The sequence below is a fragment of the Cetorhinus maximus genome, chromosome 19 (assembly GCF_964194155.1).
Source record: "Cetorhinus maximus chromosome 19, sCetMax3.hap1.1, whole genome shotgun sequence".
Lineage (NCBI taxonomy): Eukaryota > Metazoa > Chordata > Chondrichthyes > Lamniformes > Cetorhinidae > Cetorhinus > Cetorhinus maximus.
The window spans coordinates 48,557,628-48,583,902 of record NC_135897.1 but is presented as its reverse complement, the minus strand read 5'-3'; the positions used below and the strand labels follow the sequence as shown (position 1 = coordinate 48,583,902).

The 26,275-nt window shown below is 39.5% G+C and overlaps 1 protein-coding gene across 2 annotated transcripts in view; it reads right to left on the bottom strand.

Moving 5' to 3' along the window:
• slc33a1 (solute carrier family 33 member 1) overlaps positions 1–26,275 on the bottom strand; it is a 40,347-nt gene that overhangs the window by 3,992 nt on the left and 10,080 nt on the right. For both annotated transcript variants that reach the window (XM_078563811.1, XM_078563812.1), the window contains exons 3-6: positions 15,761–15,954; positions 4,039–4,223; positions 1,893–2,010; positions 12–227 (exon numbers count right to left, since the gene is read on the bottom strand). In XM_078563811.1, coding sequence (XP_078419937.1) covers positions 12–227; positions 1,893–2,010; positions 4,039–4,223; positions 15,761–15,954 — 713 coding nt within the window. The remainder of the gene's footprint in view (positions 1–11; positions 228–1,892; positions 2,011–4,038; positions 4,224–15,760; positions 15,955–26,275) is intronic.

Genomic DNA, 26,275 nt, shown 5'->3' with positions numbered 1-26,275 from the left:
TGAAAACTCACTTCAGCATCAATTGCAGATCTACAGCTTTGTTCAGGTGCACCTATGCACTTCTTGACTGTAAGTGGGTCCACTAACCAAAGAGCTAATGTAGCTGGCCAGTTTCCAGCAAGATTAGAAATTGTATTCAGTAGAGTCATGTATGTTCCTCCAATTGAAGGGTCACTAATTTTAGCATTAAATGCCATGACTGCAACATACATGCTATAGACAGTCACCTAAAGAAAGAGAATATTTAAAAATCTCAGTAACACATTAGGCAAACAGTGCAATGTAATTCCAAGTAAATTTCGCTTTTAAAAATCTATAATGAACTTCACATAAGAATGATCAGCAAAAAGCTATTATTTATTTTTAACTGGAGCCTTGTAAAAATCTTCAACTATACTTCTTTCCACAGTTTTATTTGGACAGAAATATTAGAATCACAACTGTTTCTAATTTTCATCAATGCCTCAGACTCACAGACTCAATTCAAACTGGTCAAATTTGCATACAATGAGAATCTTGGACTGACAGAATAAAGACAGGCTAGAAATGACAGAATGACCTGAATAAATTGTGAGTAGGCACAACAATAACAGATAAACTTTAATGCAAAGTGTGAAGTATTGCACATAGGAAGAAAAAGTGGAATATCTATATTACATGAATGGCACTAAAAGCATAAAGGATAATGAACATCATGGAAAAGGTTAATCCAGATTACTCTTTAAAATGTGGAAGTGGGACAAGCACAGAATCCATAGTAGTAAAAGGTAAACCAAGGACTTATATCAGGAAATTCTTCACACAGAGAGTGACCAACACTTGAAAGGATTTCCACACAGAATGTTGGAGGGGATAAATCTTAGAATAATTTAATAAAAACTAGTTACAACAATAGGAAAATGTAAGGATGTATTCGATGAATTAAGATAGGCCAAATTATAATTCCATAAACAATTGATCAAGTTGTTGAGTACAATCGCTTTAATCTTTCAATTAGGTAAAGGTGCCTCAAACATCTCTATATAACGTACAAAAACTTGAAATATCTCTAATCTCTTAAACAATGTAGAATATAGGTTTGAAACATCGATAATCTATGTAAAATGATTAAGATAGGCCTGAAATATTTCTAATGATCATGTTACTTTGCTCTTCAGCTACCTTTCTTTACGCTCATTTGTGAAGTTCTTTATATCTGAACTCTCTTCTCTGCATCTTAAGGTAAGCATGCGGTAACTAACTTCAAGTCACATTTAATGTAACTCTAACTGGGTGACACAAGATGCATGAGTAGGGCAATGACTGTGTCAATTTCCCCTCTTCCTTGGGATAAGGTCAAGGTGATTTACAGGTTTACCTTCCCACAAACTTCTCCAGTGAGATTCAGAACATATCAAGTCATAACATTCAACAGACCTATATTAACTTTGATTAATGTTCAATCACTGGGTATTAATCCATGTCTAGTTGTGTGGGACCTTTACCCAAATTGGAATATCTGTTTAACAACTTGATCAATTGTTTATGGAGTTATGATTCATTTTAAACTTGGACTTATTTTGAACCAGGCCTCACTAAGTAGCCCATTAAGCACTAATTATAGAAGCACAGACCCACAGACACATTATGTTGTCAATAACGGTTAATGACAAAAGAAAACAAACCTATGTGCACACAGGGTTCTGGCCACCAACTACAGTTAAATCTTAAATGTTAGGAGAGCAACAGGACCATACTGGAGCAACAACCTCCAGTTCTTATTTTCTATTCCAACCCAGCTCTATTTCTTTTTAAAAATGTTAACTGGATGTTAGCAACCACTTTTAAAAAGGGCAGGAGAGGGCTGCTCTAACATTCAGATACCTGTAGTCATAATGAATACACTTACTCACCTGATGTAAGGCATAACTGAACAACAGTACTCCATAATAATAAACAGGAAACTCTGTCCCCTGTTTCATCATAGGAGTCCAAAAAACCACCAAAGCAAATATCATACCCATAAATAACCTGTAAAGGAGAGATGCAGTCAAATACCATTTTAATTAAGATCATAAAGTATCAAATACAATGCAGTCTTTGGAGCATAAAAACATTAACAAAATTACATTAATATTGTAATGGTTCACAAAATAATCAACACTAAACATGTACTTAACTTTACATTCCATCTCAAAATGCAAAAAAAATTACAGCCAAGACGATTATCTTAAGCTAAAATTATAAACTTTCATTCATGCAGACATAAAAATATTCATTTTTACATAGTGATGCATTAGTTTATTTATTACAATACATAATGGTCCACTTATAGAAAAATTCTGCAGCCTACTTAATACACAAAGCTAAAACATACAATGAGGTAGGATTCCCAAGGGGATTCTCCCTATCTCCTGCCATAACTTTGATGGAAGATCGACAAATACCCTGGCAATATGGCACAAACATCCATTTATACCATTTCTGCTGATACTACTGAAGAGTTCAGACAAATCTCTGCACAAGTTCCAGATAAATACGTCCACCATTGGTATTGGGAGACATATCCATACAAATGCACAAGATTATATTACAAGATTACTTACTGGCTTGTTTTATTCATTGTATTAAAGGGCTGTTACCAATACGCAACAATTGCTCCAGTAGCGATTTGGTGGGCATTGTTCATGGTTGCGGAAAACCTCATAGTTCACTCAAAGTGTTTGAAACATTATTTACAAAAAATGAAGCACACCATTCAATTGGAATAAAAATGTATTTTTGACTAGCAGTTCTCTGATTCTGAAAACTATTTTTAATGTCCATTCTCTTTGAAAGAAGTATACCTTGGACTGATTTGCTTCAAGTCAGTATTCCTTCTGATAGACAGGAGACACTGTCATGTGAAGTTGTGGACAAGCGTCATATTTCAGGTCCAGTTTTGCACTAAGTTTTAGCACAAAGGTGCGACAATTTTCTACAATAGGAGGATCAGATAATTCTGCAATTACTATTTATTCTTGCTACTATAGACCCTGGCTTCCTACAGTTATCTAGGTATTGGGCTGGTAAAGACACTTTTCATAGGTGTTGAACCGGAGAAAAATATTAGTGGTGAACAACCTAAAAATATGTTCAGAATCACATATAGAATTATGATCAAGTCCCCCTAAAATAACAAAGAAGCTCGATTCAAATATTTGCACCAGTCCACACTTTTGAGTTGGAGAGAAAATAATGAAATATATGTAGTAGCTGATATCCCATGGCATTGTTCAAGGTGTATTAGGATAGTAGGGCTATTATATACAAAATGGGAAGGGGGCAGCTGTTAATAATCAGAATATTTACATTTTCCAAATGTCAATATAACATTGGATAATTAGGGTAACTAGAGGCTGGTTTACTTAAAAAAAAATCAACTTTGAATTCAGTTTACATTAAGGAGAAACACGAAGAGATTTTAACTCACTCAAAAACCCATTCTCTTACAGCGCTAAAATCATGCCCTCTGTGTCAACTGAGTGATTTCTAAAGTTCATAGAAAGAACACAAAAACCACAGGGGGTGTGCAATCAACAGTTTTTTTCCTTGGTCTCACAAAGAGCCAATTTTAAAGAGCATAACCTCTGAATTTTATACTGAAAAGTTATGAACTTTTACCTGAACAAATACAAAATTGTCCTCTGGCTTTCCTTCAAATAATGTTAAAAAATTAGTAAAGATTGCTTGGGGCTAAAGAAAAATATTCTGAATCAGTGTGAAACGATACTGATGCATCCTGGGAAACTGGGTTGAGTGAACAAATATGAAGCTGAGGTAACAAATGCAACACCAGATACAGGGTGTCAAGTTTACATAAGCAGCTTCTATTATAAGCATCAAACACAGACACAAATTTATAATGGAAAAGCTGTTACGGAGGTGTAACAAAAAGAAACATTAACTATGGTTCTGTGGATAGGAAGTACATGCAGTCTAGAACAAAAAAAAGTGTATATCTGAATCCTCACTTTTTGCAACCTACTCCTTTTCAAAGTAAAGAGAAAGATACATTACCTAAATGGCATTGCCCAGTAAAAAACATTCAGGGGTTTTCGACCTGCTGTGTATTTGCTTATCACAAACGGTAATAATATTTGCAGCGGGACCATAGGCACTGCAAGTATAGCCAACTGCTCTTTAGGCACACCCAATTCAACCAACTTCAATCCAGTCACTTCATCAGCAGCTGAGAATCCAATCTGTAAATATATATATTCATTGAAAACAACATAATTTTATAGTCCATAAAAATATTTCTGCAGATTTAAAAACATCTCATTGCAATACATTCTAACTAAAAATGAATTTTCCTAAATTAAGCAGTAAATATTCAGTTATTCAAATTTCTGTGATTCTAAAAGTCACAATTTAATAAATAGATTACATCAGACCATGTCCCAGAGTCATTATGCTACTACAAACATGTGTTCCAACAATTGTTCTTATGTTCTGCCGAGCTTTTTAAAAGAATTTCATGGTTGTCTAGTGATATTTGAGTAAATTTCCCATGACAGATCACAAATTATAGAATGGAATTTGGATGGTCAATAGCAAAATTATTTAAAACTGCCAACATATCATTGATTACACATAGATTGTATCAAAGATTCTTTGTCACAAGAACATAGGGCAGAATTTTTCATTTGGCGGGTCGGCTCGGCGGGAGCAGGCGGGCGCAGAGCTGATCGCCGCCCGCAATCGGCTCTGCGCCACCATTTTACGCGGACAGGCCAATTAAGGCCTACCTAGCGTAAGTCACGACCGGTAGCATTCGGCGCTACCTGTGTGGGTGGGGGGGGAGAGGGGGGAGAGTCGGGGCCAGTGCTCTTTCGTGCATGTATGCGAAAGAGCACTTCAGCCTCCCTGAGGCACGGAGCTGCCTCAGGGAGATTGAATCGACATTAAAATAATTAAATAAAAGATTTAAAAAGTTATTTTCACATGAGATGGGACATGTTTTTATATTTCGGGAAAGTTTTTTACTTATTTAATAAATGCTTTAGGAAACCTCATCGTGCTTGGGGATGAGGTTTCCTGAAAAATATGAAGGTTGGATGGGCAGCGTTACTAATTACATGAATTACTTTCGTAATGGCCTTAATAGGCTGTTTATATATTGGTCGGCGTGCAGCCGACTTCGGTGGGCGCCCGCCAAACGAAATATCGCAGGACTGCGTAATGACATCGGGACGCACGCCCAACATCATCGCACGTTGGTGTGTTGGGTCCACACCCACACGCCGACGGAAAAATTCTGCCCATAATTACAATTTGAAACAAAATATTCTTTCACGGGATGTGGGCATCACTGGCTAGGCCAGCATTTTTATTGCCCATCCCCAATTATGGTACATATTGATATAATTTGTGTATTGCTGAAAAAACATTCTTTGTTGAAGCTTTTCATCTTGCACTCATCAGGACAATTTGCAAGAATACCAAATGAAAAGGAACAACAATTTAAATTGTATGTGAAGACAGTGCCGATTGGTTGGCAAGTGGACTCTGATTGGTAGAGGCATTGCCATGGAGAATGCACCAGTTGATGGTGACTGATAGTTAACGGCCAATTATTGTTTGAAATTTTAACCAGGCAGCTCGACTCAGATTGGTCAAGTCATTGCCCCGAGGAATGAACTAGCAAATGGCTGTCACCATTTTGTTTAGCTCATATAGGCACAGTGTGCGTCCATGTTCTTTCTGTCTGCAAAGAACAGGGCCTTGTGTATTAATATGTGAGCTTCCAGTACACGCAAACGCGCCACACTGCAAGCTTACTGACAATCTTAAATTGTTTGTCAGCATAATTCTTAGCACACTGAGGATTATTTAGCAAATGTTGTCCAATCATGGAATCACATCTAATGTTGGACACTGTGTTTTGAGTTTTGTGAGCATGAGCTAGTTGGATAAGGTCTGTACATTGGCCATTGTGAACAGTGGAAGGGACATGCTGTTTGATAAGATCCACCAGTGTTTGGGACATGTGCCTATATACCTAGCATCGCACCAGGACTGAAATTCATATACCAGATTACCCATTTGTGTGATAGACAGAACGTCTTTTTGGCTTGATGGCAGCATCCTGTTAGAGACGAATAACACTTGTGCTGCTACTGTATAGTAGCAGCGTGAACCAGCTAGCTTCACCTGTGCTAAACTTTTTGAGATACCTTGCCTTTCTAGGGTAATCAGAGGTAGACTGGACACTTTTCAGGGTTCGTCTGACAGGGTCCATCCACACGGCTTGTTGTGTCTGTACATGTATGGGCTGCCCAAGACACACAAGTTATGTTCCCTTACACCCTATCTTATCCATGACCGGTTCTGCACACATGAATTGGCCAAATGGTTGGATGAATTGTTACAACCAGTTTTGAGCAAGTTTTCCACATACATGGTGAAGGATTCCTTCACATTTGCGAAGACCATACAGAACTTGCATATTGATAACAATGCTGTGTCCATATGCTCATTTGGCATTGCTCACCTTTCCACTAATGTTCCATGTAAGGAAGCCATTGATATTTGCGCTGCAGCACTATATCATAGCGATCTATATCCACCACCTTTGCGCAAATCAGTACACATTGAACTTATGAACTCAACAACTCATACAGTTGAGTTCAGTTTTAACGACACCATATATGCCCAAATAGGTGGTGTTGCCATCGGATCCCCTCTAGGCCCAGCTCTCACAACCATCTTTGTTGGGTTCCAAAGTGTATATTTCATGGAGTGACAAATAACCTCCTACCCCTTGCATATATGTGGATGATAGATTTGCTATATTTAAATTTGCAACTACATGTAATCATTTTCATACGTGTTTTAATGGGCACCGCCCTGCGCTCAAATTCACCTTTGAAATGCAGCAGTCAAATGAACTGCCTTTCCTTGATGTATTAGTTGAGAAATCTGCCAGGGGATTCTCTACCACGGTCTACTGCAGGCCTACCTTCATTGGTCAATATACGCATTGGGATTCTTACAGTTCCACGCGCTATAAGGTTGGTCTTATTGTCAACCTCATAAACAGGGCCTGAACCATTTGCTCACCATGCAAGCTTGATGCCGAAATAGGGTACATCAAAGGCATCCTGTGGGATAATGGCTACCCTGATCAGATCACTTTGCGCTGTGCATTGGGTAAACTCACAAACGGGGACATCACATTTGGCCCTGAAAAATGCCAGTGTACCTTAACTTTCCCTTCCAGGATAATCTCACTCAAAAATTTGAGCAACAAGTGAAGCTACCTGCTTCACGCTGCTACTATGCAGTAATACGAGTGGTATTCGCCACAAAAAGACATTCTGTTCATCACACAAATAAGTAATGTGGTATATGAATTTCAGTGTCAGTGTGATGCCAGTTATGTAGGCCATATGTCCCAAAGACTGGCGGATTGGATCAAACAGTACGTCCCTTCTGCTGTTCACAACGGACAAGGTACAGACCGTACTCAACCAGCCCGTGCTTGCAAAATTCAAAATACTGTGTCCAACAATAGATTCCGCGATTGGACATTTGCTAAATGATCCTCAATGTGCTAAGAATTACACTGACAACCAATTTAAGATAGTCAGTCAGGCTCGCCATGTAGCACATTTGCATGTGCTGGAAGCTACATATATTAATATACAGGGCCCTGTTCCTTACAGGCAGAAAGAACATGTACACACTGTGCCTATTTCAGCTAAACAAAATTCCATTCCAAAATGAACCATTTGCTGGTTCATTTCTCAGGGCAATGCATTGACGAATCAGTCAAGCTGCCTGGTTTAAATTTCAAACAACACTTGGCAATTTACTGTCAGTCATCATCAACTGGTGCATTCTCCATCCAATGCCTCTACCTATCAGAGTCCACTCGGCAACCAATCAGTATAAATTGTTGTTTCCTTTCATTTGGTATTCTTGTGAATTGTCTTGATGAGTGCAGACGAAAAGCGACGACCAAAAAAAGTCTCTTTTTTCAGCAATACTCAAGTTCTGTACTACCAAACAACTAATTGACATAATTTTTGTATACACATTACAAAAATATATATGGCTAAGGTACTGAAAGGAAATAGGTGAATAAAAGTCTAGGAGAGGTGTTTTTAAGTCGAGTTTTATTTGCTCTTTTCACTCTTTTGAATGAACTCATCTTCGAGTATAGACTTTGAAGCTTCTTTTTAATATAAAATGCAAAAAATAGCACAGATCCTGGCAGCTGGGAAGAATACAAAGAACAGCAAAGGGTGACGAAACAGATTGTAAGAGTTACAGAAATGGAATATGAAAAGAAATCTACAAGGGATATCAATATTAACATTTTTTTAATAATTACATTAGAAGAAGGGTGATCAGGAGCATTGTGGGCTGCTTGAGAACTGATAACTGTGATGTTGACAGTGAAAATAAGGAATAAGTGAACACGTTGAACGATTATTTTGCGCCAAAGGTCAGTATGCTAAACATCCCAAGGAAATGAAATATGCATCAGGGAAGGAGACTCACCAAAATTAACGCAAGTGAACAACAGTAATGAAGAAAATAATGGCATACAGATTGGCAAATCCCCAGGATCAGATGGTTTCTATCCCAGGGTTTCAAAGGAAGTAGGTGAGAACATTTCAGATTGCCCAAATACAATCTCCCAATCCCAAAGCACACTCAATTCAGGAATCATTCCTTTCGATTGGAAAATTGCTCAAGTCACTCTGCAGTTTAAGAAAGGTGACAGAAGGAAACAAGGAAATTAAAGACCAATTGGCCTAACATCTGTTGTCAGGAAATTGTTAGCACTTATAATTGAGGAGAGGGTGTTCAATCACCTTGAAATTTTTCAGCTGATTAGAGAGCCAGCATGGATTTGTGGGTGGGTTATGCCTGACAAACCTGATCAAATTTTTGAGCTGACTAAAGTATTGGGCAGGGGAATGTTTATGAATAAAAGCAAAATATTGTGGATACTGGAAATCTGAAATAAAATCAGAAAACGCTGGAAAAACTCAGCAGATCTGGCAGCACCTGTGGAGAGAGAAGCAGAGTTAATGTTTCAAGTCCAAATGACTTCTTCAAAGCAGAATGTTTATGGATGTTATTTAAATGGACTTCCAGAAGGCATTTGATAAAGTCCCTCTTAAGAGACTATTAGCTAAAATTGAAGCTCTTGAAACTGAGGGAAAATTATAGACCTGGTTAGGAAATTGGCTAAGTGGAAAGAGACAAAGTAGGGATATTGGGCAGGTACTCTAATTGGCAGACTGTGATCTGCAAGGATCTGCGTTGGTGCCTCAACTGTTCACCGTCTTTATTCACAACTTAGATGATGGAATAGAACCCAAATTTGAGGATGACACAAAGATAGGCAGCATTGTAATAGTTTAGATGGAAGAGATATTGATAGATTAAGTGAAGGGGCAAAACTCTGATAAATGGATTTCAATGTAGGCAAATGCAACGTCATCCACTTTGGACCTAAAAAGGATAAAATAGGTTATTTTCTAAATGGTGAAAAGCTAGAAACAGCGGTGATCCAAAGGGCCTTGGGGTTCAGGTATATAGATCGTTAAAAGGTTATGAACAGGTACAGAAAATAATCAATAAGGCTAATCGAATGCTGGCCTTTATACCTGAAGGACTAGAAATACAATGGGGGTAAAAGTCATGTTTCCGCTGTACAAAGCCCTGATTAAACTCACCTGGATACTGAGTGTACTTCTGGGCACCACACCCTGGAAAGGATTTACTGACCTTGGAAGGAGTGTAACGTAGATTTACCTAAATGATACTTTAATTATTGGAGTCAAGGTATGATGAGAGATTACACAAAGTAGGGGTTGTATTCCATAGAATTCAGAATATTAAGGGGTGACTTTGTCAAAGTTTTCAACATACTAGGAGGAATGGATGGAGAGAAACCTTTTCTGCTGTTTGGAGAGTCTAGCTCTAGGGGCATAGTCTAAAAATTAGAGCCAAGCCTTTCGGGAGCAAAATTAGGAAACACTTTTACACACAAAGACTGCTGTTTTCCACAAACTTATGCTAGATCCATTGTTAATTTTAAATCTGAGTTTGATTGATTTTTGCTAACTAAAGATACTGAAGGATATGCAGCAAATTTAGGCATATGGAGTTAAGTTGCAGATCAGTCATGATCTCAGTGAATGGCAGAACAGATCTGAAGTGCTAAATGGCCTACTGCTGTTCCTATGGTCCTATTATTGCCATCGTCAAATAAGGCCCACGCTCCTTGTGGGCTTCTGGTGATGTGATACATGAATCCATGAGTCACGTTGCTCTAGAACAGCTTCAGACCATTTTGAAATCATGGGCCCATAGTCTACAATGAAGCTGATCCAGAATGCACTTCCTACATGCAAGTGTACATGTGGATAACAAACTTGATTTCAAAACTTCTCTATCTATATTTGCCACTCAAATAACTATTGAGCTTCTGATATCAGCAATGCGGAAAATGGTTCACTGCGGTTAATTAATTCAGAATTTTTCAAAGTTGCAGTATGAATAATAATAAATAGAATTTATAGCATAGAAATAGGCTATTTAGTATTTATGCTCCATATGAACCTTCTCCAACCATTCTTCAACTAACTCCATCAATATATCTTCCTCTTCCTTTCTTCCTCAGGCTGTCCAAAAGAGACAACCTAACCATTTCCCCATGACATTCAAAGGCATAACCACTGCTGAATCCTTCACCATTAAAACAGGAACATAATACTTAGGAGCAGGAGTAGGCCATTCAGCCCTTCAAGCCACTTCCACCATTCAATAAGATCATGGCTGATGTTTGTGGTTCCACTTTCTTGTCTGCTCCCCATAGCCCTTGGCTCCCTTGTGTATCAAAAATCTACCTAATTGAGTCTTGAATAAATTCAATGACCCAGTCTCCACCACTTTCTGAGCAAGAGAATTCCACGTACTAACAACCCTCAGAGAAAAAAAAGTCCCTCATCTCCGTCTTAAAAGGGAGACCTCAATTGTGCCCCTTAGTTCTAGTCTCCTCCCGGTATCTACCCTATCAAATCCCCTCAGGATATGTTTCAATAAGATTACCTCTTGTTCTTCTAAACTCCAATGGGTATAGGCCTGACCTGTTCAACCTTTCTTCATAAGATAAGCCCTTCATCCCAGGAATGAGTTGAGTGAACCTTCTATGAACGACATCTAATGCAATTATATCCTTTTTCAAACAAGGAGGCCAAAACTGCACACAGTACTCCAAATGCGGTCTCACCAAGGCCTGTACAGCTGTAGTAAAACTTCCCTACTTATATATTCCAATAAACACCCTTGAAGTAAACATCAACATTTTATTTGCCTTCCCAATCACTTGCTGCACCTGCATACTAATGTTTGGTGATTCATGTACCAGGACTCCAGATCCCTATGTACCACCGAGTTTTGCAGTGTCTCTCCTTTTAAATAGTTGTACTGCTTTCTATGCTTCCTTTCAAAGTGGACAACTTCACACTTTCCCACTTTATATTCCATCTGGCAAGTTTTTGTCCACTCACTTAACCTGTCAATATCCCTTTGCAGACTGTTTATTTCCTCTTGACAACTTACTTTCCTGCCTAAATTGGTGGCAGTGGCAAATTTAGCTACCATACATACAATCTATATCAATGACTTAGATAAAGGGATTGTAAGTAGTTGAGGCCCTAGAACTGATCCTTGTGGCACTCCACTAGTTACATCTTGCCAAACTGAAAATGACCCATTTATCTCTACTCTTTACTTCCTGTTAGCTAACCAATCCTTTATCCATGCTAATATATTACCCCCAAAACCATATGCTCTTATCTTGTGTGTTTTGATGTGGCACCTTGTCAAATGCCTTTTGGAAACCTAAGTGTACCACATCTACAGGTTCCCCTTTATCCACCTTGCTTATTACTTCAAAAAAACTTTGATAGATTAGTTAAACACAATTTCCCTTTCACAAAACCATGTTGACTTTGCCTGATTCCATTATGATTTTCTAAGTATCCAGCTTTAACCTTAATAATACCTTCTAGAAATTTTCCTATGACAAATGTTAGGCTAATTGGCCTGTAGTTTCCTGCCTTCTATCTCCTTCCTTTCTTGAATAAAAGGTGTTATATTTTAAATTTTCCAATCCACCAGGACCCTTCCAGAATCTAAGGAATTTTGAAAGATTATAACCAGTGCATTTACTGTCTCTGTAGGCACTTTAAGACCCCAGGAAGTAGGCCTGGGGTCTTGTCAGCCTTTAGGTCAAATTGTTTCCCAACAACTTCTCTCTGCTGATGGTGATTATTTTAAGTTCCTCCCTCCCTTTAACCTCTTGATTTTCAAGTAACTTTGGGAAGTTTTCCAAGTCTTCTACAGTGAAGACAGACATAGCATACCTGTCCAATGCCTCCACCATTTCCTTGCTTTCCATGAACAATTCCCCAGACTCACCCTCTAGAGGACCAACACAAGTTTAGTTATAAAAACAGAAAGTGCTGGAAAAACTCAGCACCATCTGTGGAAAGAGAAACAGAGTTAACATTTCGAGCCAAAATATAGCTCTTCTTTGGAACCTGACCTTCTGAGTTTTTCCAGCACTTTGTTTTTATTTCAGATTTCAAGCATCTGCAGTGTTTTGCGTTTATACCAGCTTTAGGTACTCTTTTCCTACGTAAATATTTGTAGAAACTCTTGCTATCTGTTTTTTATATTACAGGCTAGCTTTCTCTCATACTCTACTTTCTCCCCTTTTTTAAGTCATTCTTTGCTGGTTCTTAATATCTGACCAATGTTCTGACCTACCACTAATCTTTACAGATTTATAGAGTTTCTTTCAATTTGATATAATCCTTAACTTCCGTCTTTAGCAACGGATTATGCATTCTTTTCAAAGAGCATTTTTCTCTCACTGGGATAGATCTTTGCTGAGTGTTAGTAAATATTTCCTTAAAAATATGCCACTACATCTCTACTGTCCTACCTTTTAACCTAGTTTCCCAGTTTACATCCGCTAACTCTGCCCTCATACCCTTATAGTTACCTTTATTTAGGTTTAAAACACTAGTCTTAGACCCATTCTTCTCCCTTTCAAACGGAACATGAAATTCTATCATGCTGTGATCGCTGTCACCTGGAGGTGCCTTTACCATAAGCTTAATGATTAATCCTGTCTCACTGCACATTACGAGGTCTAGAATAGCCTACTGTCTGGTTGGCTCTTGAACATACTGCTCTAAGAAATTGTCTCAAATACTCTCAAACTCGTTTTACTGGCTACCTTTACCAATTTAATTCACCAAATCTACATGTAGGTTAAAGTCACCCACAATAATCGCAGTACCTTTCTTACATGCCCCATTTATCTCTTCCTGTATACTCTGTCCTACAGTGTAACTACTGTTAGGGGATCTATAAACCACTCCCACAAGTTCCATCTTACCTTTCCCATTTCTTATCTCTACCCAAACTGATTCTACATCTTGCTATTTCAAGCTATCATCTCTCACTATTGTACAAATGACATCCTTAACCAACAGAGCTGCCCCACCACCTTTTCCTAGCTTTATCTTTTCAAAATGTCAAATACCTTTCAATATTCAGGTATCAGCCTTGGTCACCTTGCAACCGTGTCTCTGTAATGGCTATCAGGTCATACATAGTTATTTATATCTGTGCTCACATAGACTGCAGCAGTTCAAGAAAGCAGCTCACCACCACCTTCTCATTTGCGGATGGGCAATAAATGTTGGCCCTGGCACATTGAAGGAAAGAATTTTTAAAAAATCACCCATTTTGTTACAAATGCTACGCGCAGTGAGATACAAAGCCTTTAACCAGACTTTTTACAATTTTTGGCCTTATTTGCTGGTGCACTCTTAAGTTTGTACTCTCTGACCCTTCCTGCCACTTTCTGGTTATCATTACCCAAATTGCTATCCTGCTCTATTTCCTCATTGTTTCCCTTTGATTTACCACACCTCCTCTCACATGATCCCCTTCTGCCACTATTTAGTTTAAAGCCCTCTCTACCACCTGAGTTATGCGACTCGTCAGAACATTAGTCCCAGCACGGTTAACATCACCGCGGTCACCAATGACAACGAGCTTAACTGGGCCAGCCACATATATAGATTATATTAAAAATTTCCCAATAGCAATCTGGAAAAAATTATGAAGTTCAAAAGAATTACTCAGCTTCAAAGCTGATATTATTTTGCCTCTTTCAGGGATTAAATATTTACATAAAGCTCAAGTCAGTTTTGTTGACTGTTCATGTACATGTTCAGTTGTTTGTTCTCTTACTGTACAGCCTGAAATATGCACTTGATTGGGGCAGTATGCCACATAAAATATCTACAAATAAAATGTAAAAATTATGAATTATGAAATAATTGAATGAAAGTTGGCAACTATTACATAAATGAAAATGTTACAAATTATACATAAAATGTTACATATACTTTTGTTTCTAAGTAAACAGCCTACTAAGGCACAGCTCCCACGTTAACCATTATGACAGCTTTATGAAAATTAGGTCTTTGAGTTACAATTGACCCATCAGCTGGGATATTTACCTAGAAACCAAGATGTCTGTGTAACCCAGGTAGACTAAATTTGAGCAGTGTTGTAGGCAGAAATAAAAGGAACTTGCACAATTGCACAAAATAGATTTTGGTGTTGGTCAGGAGTAATTAAGGGATTTACTGGTGAGCTTCACTTTCCTTTTGCTATCTGTGGCTATTTGTAGCTGCACTAAAATAGTACGCCAAGAATTTCATCCAGAGGTTTTCATGATCAGCCATCGTAGCTTTAGTCCAGATATATCAAGTAAACAGGATGTCTGCTGAAGTTACAAAGGACGATCAGGAGAACCCTCAAAAATTCCCTGCAGTAATATTTTAAATTACTCTCTCAGTGAGGGATCTTTGTTCTATATGCACAGACACAAAATGTTAATGGTGTGGTCTAGACGTGCACCCCATGTTTACCAAAGACGACACTATCTGAAACAATAATTCTAACATGGTATTAAACTTTGTTACTCACTATAAACACTGGCCTGGAGCTTCTGCTCAGTTGCACTGTTCTTTTGTGGCACAATTCATTCAATCAGCAAAACTTTGCAGAATTTTAAATGCAAATCACATTCATTGTAACTCGAGTTTCTGCGATCCTTTACACAAGTTTAAAATACATGAGTTAGAAGCCTGACTGCCTACAAAACTCCCTGGTTGAATTAATCCATATTATGAGTTTCTGCTAATTACACCCATTTGCAGGCTTCATGGAGACATTCATATTAAGCTAGTTCGTGAGGTGTCAGCTGTGGCTCAGTTCATAGCACCCTCGCCTTTGAATCAGAGGGTTGTGGGTTCATATCCCACTCCCGGAAACCAAGAACTGTGATTGTACTCAAATGAGTTGCAATCTGTGACTGTTGATAACTCGAAAGAGTTAAGCTAGTTCGTTTGAGAGCAAGGGCACTAATGGCATGTTTTAAAGCTTTCAAATTTTTCATTTATTAAGAGGCTGATTTCTGTACACTAATATAACTGGCAGATGATTTTGTATACTTTTAAAAAAATTAATATCAATTTGTACACATTTGTTAAAAATTAGTATTTTGTGATTAGTAAGCTGAAAATTGATTTATCAAATAGCAAGTTACCACTCAAATATATCAATGAATATTTACAGTTTGGTTTCTAAGATCATTCTAAACATTTAAGTTAAATCAGCTTACTTTTGCTGTTAGCAACATGATGCAGAAATTTAAGACAGCAGGCATCTTTACTATACAGATGAGCGACTTGTAGGTTTCCTTGATTCCTTGCTGAGGAACATCACGTAACGACATTTGTCCCAAGTTCTCCTTTTTAAATACCATAACCAAGGTTGTTGTCACCAAGAAAATTATTCCCCAAAAAGAGAGAAAACCTAAATATAGGAAATTAAGATAAAAAGATATGTGAAAAAGCTATAATTTCTCTGCAGAAAATGCTAACAAGATGACATAGAAAACTGTATAACTACATTGTTTTCACTTTAAAACTGGGTAGTCAGGACCTAACTCCTTCCTCTGTCATATTCAGTGTGCACTAGATAAAGAAAACCTAGCCTACTGCTACAAAGGTACCACAGAAAATACACAAAGCTTTCAGAAGAGCTCGATACCAATTCATGTACTATGGAAAACAAGCCCTTGTATTTAAGAATGGTTTCTGAATGGTGACTAAGAACTGATATTCAATCTTGTACACAGTGTCATAGTATCAGAACTGAACAGCACAGAAGGAGGCCATTGGCCCATCAAGTCTATGCTAGCTCTTTGGAAGAGCAATCCAGTTAGTCCCACACACCTACTCTTTCCCTATATCTTTGCAATTTTCCTCCAAGTATTTATCCAGTTTCCTTTTGAAGGCCACTATTGAATCTGTATCCACTATCCTATCAGACAGTGCAATCCAAATTTTAATAGCATATATAAAAAAAAATTCATGTCATCTCTGGTTCTCTTGTCAATCAGCTTAAATCTGTGCCATCTGGGTAATGACCCATCAGCCATTGGAAACTCTCTTTATTTACTCTTCTATTTAAATCCTTCATGATTTTAAAAACATCAAATAAATCTCCTCTGAACCTTTGCTCTAAGGAGAACAACTCAGCTTCTCCAGTCTATCCATGTAACTCATGGATACCTCAATACCTCATCCCCAGAAACATTGTAATAAATCTCTTTTGTACCCTCTCTAAAGCTTCACAATCTTCCTAAAGCCCAGAGTTGGACATAATTCTCCAGCTGGGGCCGAACTAGTACATTATATGGGTTTAGCATAATTTCTTGGCTTTTGTACTTAACGTTTCTATTTATAAAACTCAAAGTCCAATGCACCATATACGCCTTGGTTAACCTGTTGTGCCCCCTTCAAAGATTTGTGATTAAACACCCAAAGTTCTCCATAACCCCCTTTAAAGTTGTACCATTTAGCTTATTGTCTCTCATTCATCCTATCAAAATGTATCATCGCATATTTTTCTGTGTTCAATTTCATCTGCCATGTGTCTGCCTGTTCCACCAGTCTATGACCTCCTGAAGTCTACTTACTATTTTCCTCACTGCTTATTACACTTTCAAGTTTTGTCTCATCTGCAAACTTGGAAACTGTGCCCTTTGCTCCCAAGTCCATCACTAATGCATATCAAAAACAACACTGATCATGGAACTGAACATTGGGGAACTCCAATGTTGCCCTCCCTTCAATCCAGAAAACAAACACCTTTTAAGATTGAAAACAGAGTTGTAGCCAATGTTGTATCCATGTTGCTTTCTCCCCTTTTTATACCATGAGCTTCAATTTTGCTAACAAGCTAACATGTGGTACTTTATCAAACACCCTTTGCCTGTAACTGCCAGGTTATTTCTTCTCCCCCTTTTCAAGCAAGGGTGTAAACATTTGCAATTCTCCAGACCTTTGGCATTACCATATATCAAAGCATTGGAAGATTTTGGCCAGCACCTCAACAATTTCTACCCTTACTTCCCACTACAACCTAGGATGAATCTAGACTAGATTTCTTAACCACTAAGTACTGCCAACCTTTCTAGTACCTCCTCTATGTCACTGAGTATTCCGGCAATTTCTTCATTTACCTTGTTGTTCATCCTTCGAGGTGAAGATGACCATGTTCATCATCTGGGGTGTTATGTAGGGTTCTGGTGTGTATGTAGATGATTACTAAGGCTGATCTGGGGCGTGAAGGTCCTGCTGCAAATAAGGACAAAATACCACAGATGACTGAGTTTTGGACACGTTGCTGGTTCAGGATTTCCTCTCATGTTTTCTCTCTCTTTTTTCTGCTTGATTTTGAAGGAGGTCGCACTGTTTTTTATTGGTTTGTGCCAGGTACATTGACTTTGGGTGAGCTTCGCCCAAGACTCAATATCAAAACTAAGTGAAACCTTTAGAGTTTCCTTCTAACACTGGCTTTGACCACCGTGAGAGCACACCCCAGACTCAAGTTCTCCATAGAAGATTTGCTTTGGTAAGTGGAGCGTCAGGCATTCTGGCTACATGACCAGCCCAAATCAATTGTGCACCTTGGTGTCTGGTATTTTGCCTTACCATCTGATCTTCAGAAGCTTGCGAAAGCAGCTCCAGTTTAAGAGGTTTAACTTCTCGGCATGTCGCTGGTACACTGCCCAAGTCTCACCTGTGTAGAGCAGTGTGGGCAGGACAATCGCTCTATGGATTTTCAGTTTGATAAGCAGATTTACTCCTCTTCGTTCCCAGACTGATGATTGAAGTCTGCTGAAAGCTAACTTGTTTTGGCAATTTTTGCATGTGTCTCATCATCAACATTAACAGCTCCACAGAGTGTGCTGTCAAGATAAGTGAACTTTTTTTTTTTAATTCATTCACGGGATGTGGGCTTCGTTGGCTGGGCCAGCATTTATTGCCCATCCCTAGTTGCCCTTAAGAAGGTGGTGGTGAGTTGCCTTCTTGAACCATTGCAGTCCGTGTGGTATAGGTACACCCAGTGCTGTTAAGAAGGGAGTTCCAGGATTTTGACCCAGTGACAGTGAAGGAACGACAATATATTTCCAAGTCAGGATGGTGAGTGACTTGGAGAGGAACTTCCAGATGGTGGTGTTCCCATCTATCTTCTGCCCTTGTCCTTCTAGATGGTAGTGCTCGTGGGTGTGGAAGGTGTTATTGAAGGAGCCTTGATGAATTCCTGCAGTACATCTTGTAGATGGTACACACTGCTGCTATTATGCGTCGGTGATGGAGGGAGCGAATGTTTGCGGATCTGGTGCCAATCAAGCGGGCTGCTTTGTCCAGGATGGTGTCAAGCTTCTTGAGTGTTGTGGGAGCTGCACTCATCCATGCTCCTGACTTGTGCCTTGTAGATGGTGGACAAGCTTTGAGGAGTCAGGAGGTGAGTTATTCGTCACACAATTCCTAGCCTCTGATCTGCTCTTGTAGCCACAGTATTTATATGGCTGGTCCAGTTCAGTTTCTGATCAACGGTAAGCCCCGGGATGTTGATAGTGGGGGATTCAGTAATGGTAATGCCATTGAACATCAAGGGGCGATGGCTGGATTCTCTCTTGTTGGAGACAGTCATTGCCTGACCCTTGTATGGTACGAATGTTACTTGCCACTTGTCAGCTCAAGCCTGGATATTGTCCAGGTCTTGCTGCATTTGGACATGGACCGCTTCAGTATCTGAGGAGTCAGGAATGGTGCTAAACATTGCACAATCAGCAGCGGACATCCCCACTTATGACCTTATGATGAAAGGAAGGTCATTGATCAAACGGCTGAAGATGGTCGGGCTGAGGACACTACCCTGAGGAACTCCTGCAGTGATGTCCTGGAGCTGACATGGCTGACCTCCAATAACCCGATTCCCATTGAGTCCAGTTTTGCTAGGGCTCCTTGATGCCACACTTGGTCAAGTGTTGCCTTGATGTCAAGGGCAATCACTCTCACCTCAACTCGGGAGTTCAGCTCTTTTGTCCATGTTTGAACCAAGGCTGTAATGAGGTCAGGAGCTGAGTGACCCTGGCGGAACCCAAACTGGGCGTCGGTGAGCAGGTTATTGCTAAGCAAGTGCCACTTGATAGCACTGTTGATGACCCATTCCATTACTTTACTGATGATCGAGAGTAGACTGATGGGGCGGTGATTGGCCGGGTTGAATTTGTCCTGCTTTTTGTGTACAGGACATACACGGGCAATTTTCCAGTGCATGCCAGTGTTGTAGCTTATACAATACTGACAGGTTCTAGTAATGGATTGAAACTTTCAGCTCGTGATAGGGCTTTCCTGGAGTAGGTTGGTGTATTCTTCGTACTGATTGTAAGGCCAAAGTTATCGCAAGCAATGTTCTCCAATGCACGTCCAGCTCTGAACCGGCAGCTAGTGCACAGTCATTGGCAAACAGGAAATTGTGAAGTATATCCTTGGAGACCTTGGTCTTTGCCGAAGTCTCAGATTGAGCAGCTTCTCATCCATGCAATATATATCAATGCCAGGATCATCACCATGGAAGGCATTGGACAGCATGGAGGAGAAAGACATGCGGAAGAGGGTTGGTGCTAGCATGCAGCCCTGTTTAACTCCATTAGTGACTGGGAATGGAGAAGACTCGCCATTGTCCAGGGCACACACGAGCATGCAGGCATGAAACTGCTGAACCATTCTGATTAATTTCTTAGGGCAACTGAATTTCTCCATTACCATAGGTTTGGCAAAGCCCTCTTGCTTGGTAAGCAATGATGCAAAACATTAATTTAGTACCTCAGACATGCTTTCTAAAACCAGCAATAGTTGGTTCCTAATTAGCCCCACCATTCCTCGAACAAACTTTTAATGTTAATATGCCGATAGATAACCTTTGGCTTCCTTTTTGTGCTAGCTGCTAATCTATTCTTTTACTGCCTCTTTCCACCTCTTAATTCATTTATCAGCTCTCCTCTGTACTTTTTATATTCAGCCTGATTCTCCCTCGTATTATCAAGATGACATCTTTCACACACCCCCTTTCTCTGCTCCATCCTATTCTCCAACTCCTTTGTCATCCAGGGAGGTCTGGCTTTGGTTGTCCTTCCTTTTTCCCCCTTGTTGGAATGTACCTAAACTTACCTGAACCTTAAAGGGCTACTCATTTCTCCATTACATTGTCACCAGCCAGTCTTTGACTTACAGGCCAGAGCCCTCCACAGCTTGCTAAAAATTAGCCCTCTTCCAGTTAAGTTTTTTATTCTAGATTGTTCCTTGGCCTTCTTGATAACCAATCTAAATCTTCCCAAGATCACAGAATCACACAGTGCAGAAGAGGCCCTTCGGCCCATCGAGTCTGCACTGACACGTGAGAAACATCTGACCTACCAACCTAATCCCATTTGCCAGCACTTGGCCCATAGCCTTGAACGTTATGATGTGCCAAGTGCTCATCCAGTTACTTTTTAAAAGGATGTGAGGCAACCCGCCTCTACCACCCTCCCAGGCAGCGCATTCCAGACCGTCACCACCCTCTGGGTAAAAAAGTTTTTCCTCACATCCTCCCTAAACCTCCTGCCCCTCACCTTGAACTTATGTCCCCTCCTGACTGACCCTTCAACTAAGGGGAACAGCTGCTCCCTATCCACCCTGTCCATGCCCCTCATAATCTTGTACACCTCGATCAGGTCATCCCTCAGTCTTCTCTGCTCCAACGAAAACAACCCAAGTCTATCCAACCTCTCTTCATCCCAGGCAACATCCTGGTGAATCTCATCTGCGACACCTCCAGTGCAATCACATCCTTCCTATAATGTGGCGACCAGAGCTGCACACAGTACTCCAGCTGTGGCCTCACCAAGGTTCTATACAACTCCAACATGACCTCCCTACTTTTGTAATCTATGCCTCGATTGATAAAGGCAAGTGTCCCATATGCCTTTTTCACCACCCCACCAACATGCCCCTCCACCTTCAGAGATCTATGGACACACACACACCAAGGTCAAGATGCTTCCTAATTATGATATTCTCCACTTGACCAACTTCATTTCCCAGGATTAGATGCAGCAATGCCTTCCTTCCTCACTAGGGAGGAAAAATACTGATCAAGAAAACTCTCCTGAACATACTTCAGAAATTCCTGCCCTCCTCTGCCTTTAACAAATAACTGTCCCATTCAATACTGGAGTAGTTAGAGTCTCCCATTATCACCATATAATTCTTGCACCACAATTTATTTGCAAATCTGCTCCTCTATCCCCTCTTCACTATCTGATAGTCTATAAAGTACACTAACTCAACTAATAGTTTCATTATTGTTTACTCCAATAAAATAGATTCTTTGACCTCTCAAGGACATTCTTTCTAATAATAAAAAACATCCTCTATAGATCTAGCACAGATTAGCTGCAGCTCAACTTCCTACTGTTTTTGCCTAGAGGCACACACATTATGGCAGCTTAACATTTCTATTTCCCTCTTGATACTCATTATCCTTATACTTACAAATGCAAGACTACAATTTTAGGCAGTTTCTACTGTGGAATCAGCACAAAGTGAATTGAGATTTCCCACCTTTTTATTACTTAGGTTCCTTAACTATCCTTGGAATAACATTTTCCTCTGTTTCAACTAAGCCTTTTGCTTGAAATCCAAGTGTAAACAGTGAGTAATTATCAAAAGAAAAGGACATAAGATAGTGTGAGATAAAAACACTTGTAGAAAAGACATGGAACAGCAAAAAATGAAAAAAAGAAACAGGAAAGAGTCATATTGGACTCGAAATGTCAACAGTTTCTCTCTCCACAGATACTGCCAGACCTGCTGTGTTTTTCCAGCATATACTATTTTTTATTCAAGATAAAGGTGCTGGATTAGAAGAAGGAGAAGTTCAGTGAGTTATTGGATCCAATACAAATTGACTAAGCAACGAAATTAGCAGGATCAACATTGGGGAATCCTCAAATTGGTGACAGATATAAGGCAAAAAGGCAGATTAAATGTATAGAATTTCATGGATAAATGGAAGTTAAACTTAGAGTTAAACTTAGACTGAAAATGAGGCATACAATAAGGTTAGAGCTAACAATACTAGGGAAAAGCACGAGGAATGTAGAAAGGGCAGTTAGGAGATGAAAAGTGAGATTGAAGGCTGAAGGGGAATATGAAAAATAGCTAGCAGATAGCATGAAAGTAAATAGGGAAGATATAAATATAGAAAAATAGAGTTGAGCTGCTCAGAAATGAAGGAATAAGTCCAGCTGTGGAAGGTGAAGGTATTACAGGAAATATATTAACTATTTTGCATCCGTTTTTACAAATGTATGGTGTATTAAAGAATGATATTGAACAATTGTGCAGATTGCCCCAACCTATGGTCATTGAAAGTTGTACCTGACAAATTTAATACAATTTTAATCAGTGATGAGAGATCATTAATTTAAAATGGACAGTGAACAGATTATGAGGTATTTCTTTACAGGCAGTTGTTGGAGTATGGAATGTTTTAGTCACACCAAGTGGTTGAGGCAGAGACCACTACATCTTTTAACGGAAAACTGAACAAAGGTTTGAAGCAGAGGAAGATACAGGGGACAAATGGAAAAGCACAGAGCAGTGGGATCGATTTTGGATTATTCTAGCAAAGAGCTGGCACATATACTATGGGCCAAATGTCTTAATTCTGTGTTTTAAACTCCTTTGCTTCTATAATTCAAACCCCAGGTTCCTGAATGAAAGCACAGATATGAGAGAAGTGTATTGTGACAAAAATAAAATGTTGTCTTTATCTCAGTTTCTAAAAAAATACAATTTTAAAAATAAACATTTATACATTTAGTTAAAATTGCAACCTGTTCACTTAGACAAAAATTGCTGGCAACCCTTTGTGACAGCAACATAAAATGTTAATATATTGGCTCCAAAATTATTAGATCTGATATCCAGCTGAACAACTCTTGTTAAATATTCAAATACAAATATAAATTATTTTATTGGTTTACTGGAGCACAAGCAGGCAGGAGGATCAAAAGGGATGCAGCAAACTGCTCAGTATGAGGGAAACAGTCAAACACACATTAAATCAGTGGATCAAAAAGAGTTGCAAAAGTGGAAACATCCTCAGTGCATTGGTGGTGGGGTGGGTGGGAGAGGGGAGCAATATACTGTTGAGGCTGCACGTACCATACAACACCTAAGGGGAGACTGCGTGCAGAGCAGGAGCCAATCACAGTCCATGCTGGGATGACAGTGGCTGACAACAAAAAGGTCTGAAATTCCTTTGTGACCAGAAATCACATACAAGTTATGGTGCCAAGCAGCAAGTCACTGCAGGGTGAGAGGCTGCAAAATTGTAGCACTTTTTATCATCTGTGAAATGCAAATGCTTCTGAGCCACTTCAAATGGGTGGAATTGTAAAAGTGCCAGTTACTAATACTCACAAAAAATCCAATTATCTTAGTCTTGAGAAGTTTAAAATTATTGGAAGGCTAAATGTTTATGCTTGGACTGAGGTTTCAGCAACTAAATATGTTATATTCAAGCATAATCTTATTTACTTCATATTTTAATCCACCTATAAAAATTGGGAAGGTTGGGGGGGTGGGGGGGGGGGGGGGGGGTGGTGGGAGGAGAGAGAGAGAGAGAGAGAGAGAGAGAGGGGGAGGAAAAGATAAAGAGAGATAAAAAAGACAGCTACTGTGAAGATGCTATGCAATCACATAAAGAGTACTCTTGTTACATGCAGTAGCCACTCCTTAAATTTAACCCCCTCCTTCAAATTAAAGTATATCCTCCATGAATTCAGATAATTTTTAGGAATGCAGAAGTTTTCCTCATCAAAAAAAAATTGTTGACAAAGCAAAATTATATCCTAGTCCTCCATGAAGATGTAAGATGAAGAATTGACTAGATAGATGATAGCAACCTTGCATGAACAAACAAGCATAGACACGCAAACACACACACACAAACATGAGTTTCCTTTAATAAAGGAACAGCATGCTGCATTTGCAATTAAGAACTACAATTTCCTCCAGAATGATTCTATGAAGCAAATCCACACAATAAAGGGAATCGCTGACCAGCAATACAATGGACAGGGTACAGGGAATATTGATGAAAGCAGCTATTAAACTTCACTTGAAACCAAGTGGAGCATGTTTACAGATTCATATCTTTAAGTCACTTTTATATTGTGCTAGTGCTGGCAACTCCCAACATGCAGAACCTCTAAGGCCTGTGGTATTAGCAGACTGTAAAAGCGGTTTAAACGCACCTTATGTGAATAATGCCTTTAGTTTTACCTTAGTCTCACTCGTAAACCAAGTTTCTTACCAATATTAACAGAACAAAGAGGAATCTGAAATCTAATTATGAGAATATTAATGAGAATAATGACCAAAGTCACATAATTTATTCAATAACTGATAGTTCAAAGCAAGCTGGGGCTGGTGCAGCTAAAGTATTACGAGAACAAGAAGAAATGTACACTCAATGGGGGTGCTCCCAAGTGCTTAGTCCACTTGGAAAGTTGCTTCAATGTTAACAAGAAAGCACTTCAAGAACAAGTACCTAGTAGCCCTCTACACCCAGGACAAGAACTTTGCTGTGACCACCAACTGCTAGAGCAAGCAGGAGAGCTGCTACCAGAGCTGCACAACAATGCAATATGCCCAAGGAACTGGGGGGCAGAGAGCGGTACAGCGAAATCCCTGCTTCAACCACCACAATCAGTAGTCTGACAGCAGAAAGGACAAGTTGAAAGTCTCCTAGGAGTGGCCAGAGTTGTGATTAAAGGAGCAGCAAGCACAGGAAAGATGGAAGTGCTCCTCCAATCATAGATTCTTTCTCTCCCACGCTTGCTGTTCCAGCTCCTCCAATCATGGATTCCCTTTCTTCCACCCTTGCTACTCCTCAAATTAAAGATTCTGTATCTGGAGGAGCAGCAAAAGTGGGAGAAGGGGAATCATGATTGGAGGAGTTGGAACAGCAATTATGGGAGAGACAGAATCTGTGATTGGAGGCGTAGCTCTGTCTCTCCTGCACTTGATGTTCCTCCAATCACAACTCTGCAGTCAGCTCCCGCTCTCACTGACTGACAGAGCTGGGATTTCTGTTTTAAAAGCCTCATACCAGCCCTGAAGGTTGGAACAAACATTTAAAATGGCAGATTTCCAAAACGCCAATGTCAGAAATCCAACAAACGGCCGACATTTCTCATCCCTGGTCTATGTCAGCAGAGTGGTAGCGACATTCCCTGAAGATATGACATGTCAGCTTAGCAATAAGGGGAAACTCTACAAAAATTGGGTGAGGCTAAACCTTGAAAAGAACTCTGTTGGGTTTTCAAAAGCTGGTGTTGATGGGTTAACAGCTGAAGCAAGTGAAAAGTGTGAAAGCAACTGGGGGTGTAATACTTGATAGAGGGGCTCGAGATTCAATAGACATTCATTCAAGTAGGCTGTGGGGTTGGAGCCAGACTGAAACTTGGGCAGCAGCAGAGTTCTTTTTGTGGACCATCAGAGAAGCCCAAGTGGAAATTTTGTAAAACTGACTTTACAGATGGGTACCGTTGATTTTATATTCAGCCAAAAAGAATACTAACTTTTGCAAGGCAGAATTATACTGTTTTTTTTCCCTTCCAAAGTACATACCAACAAAACACTAACCTTCCAACATCATATTGTGACCCTGCAATAACTGCTGCCACCTAAAGATTTTACACTGAAACTGCATGCAGATTCCA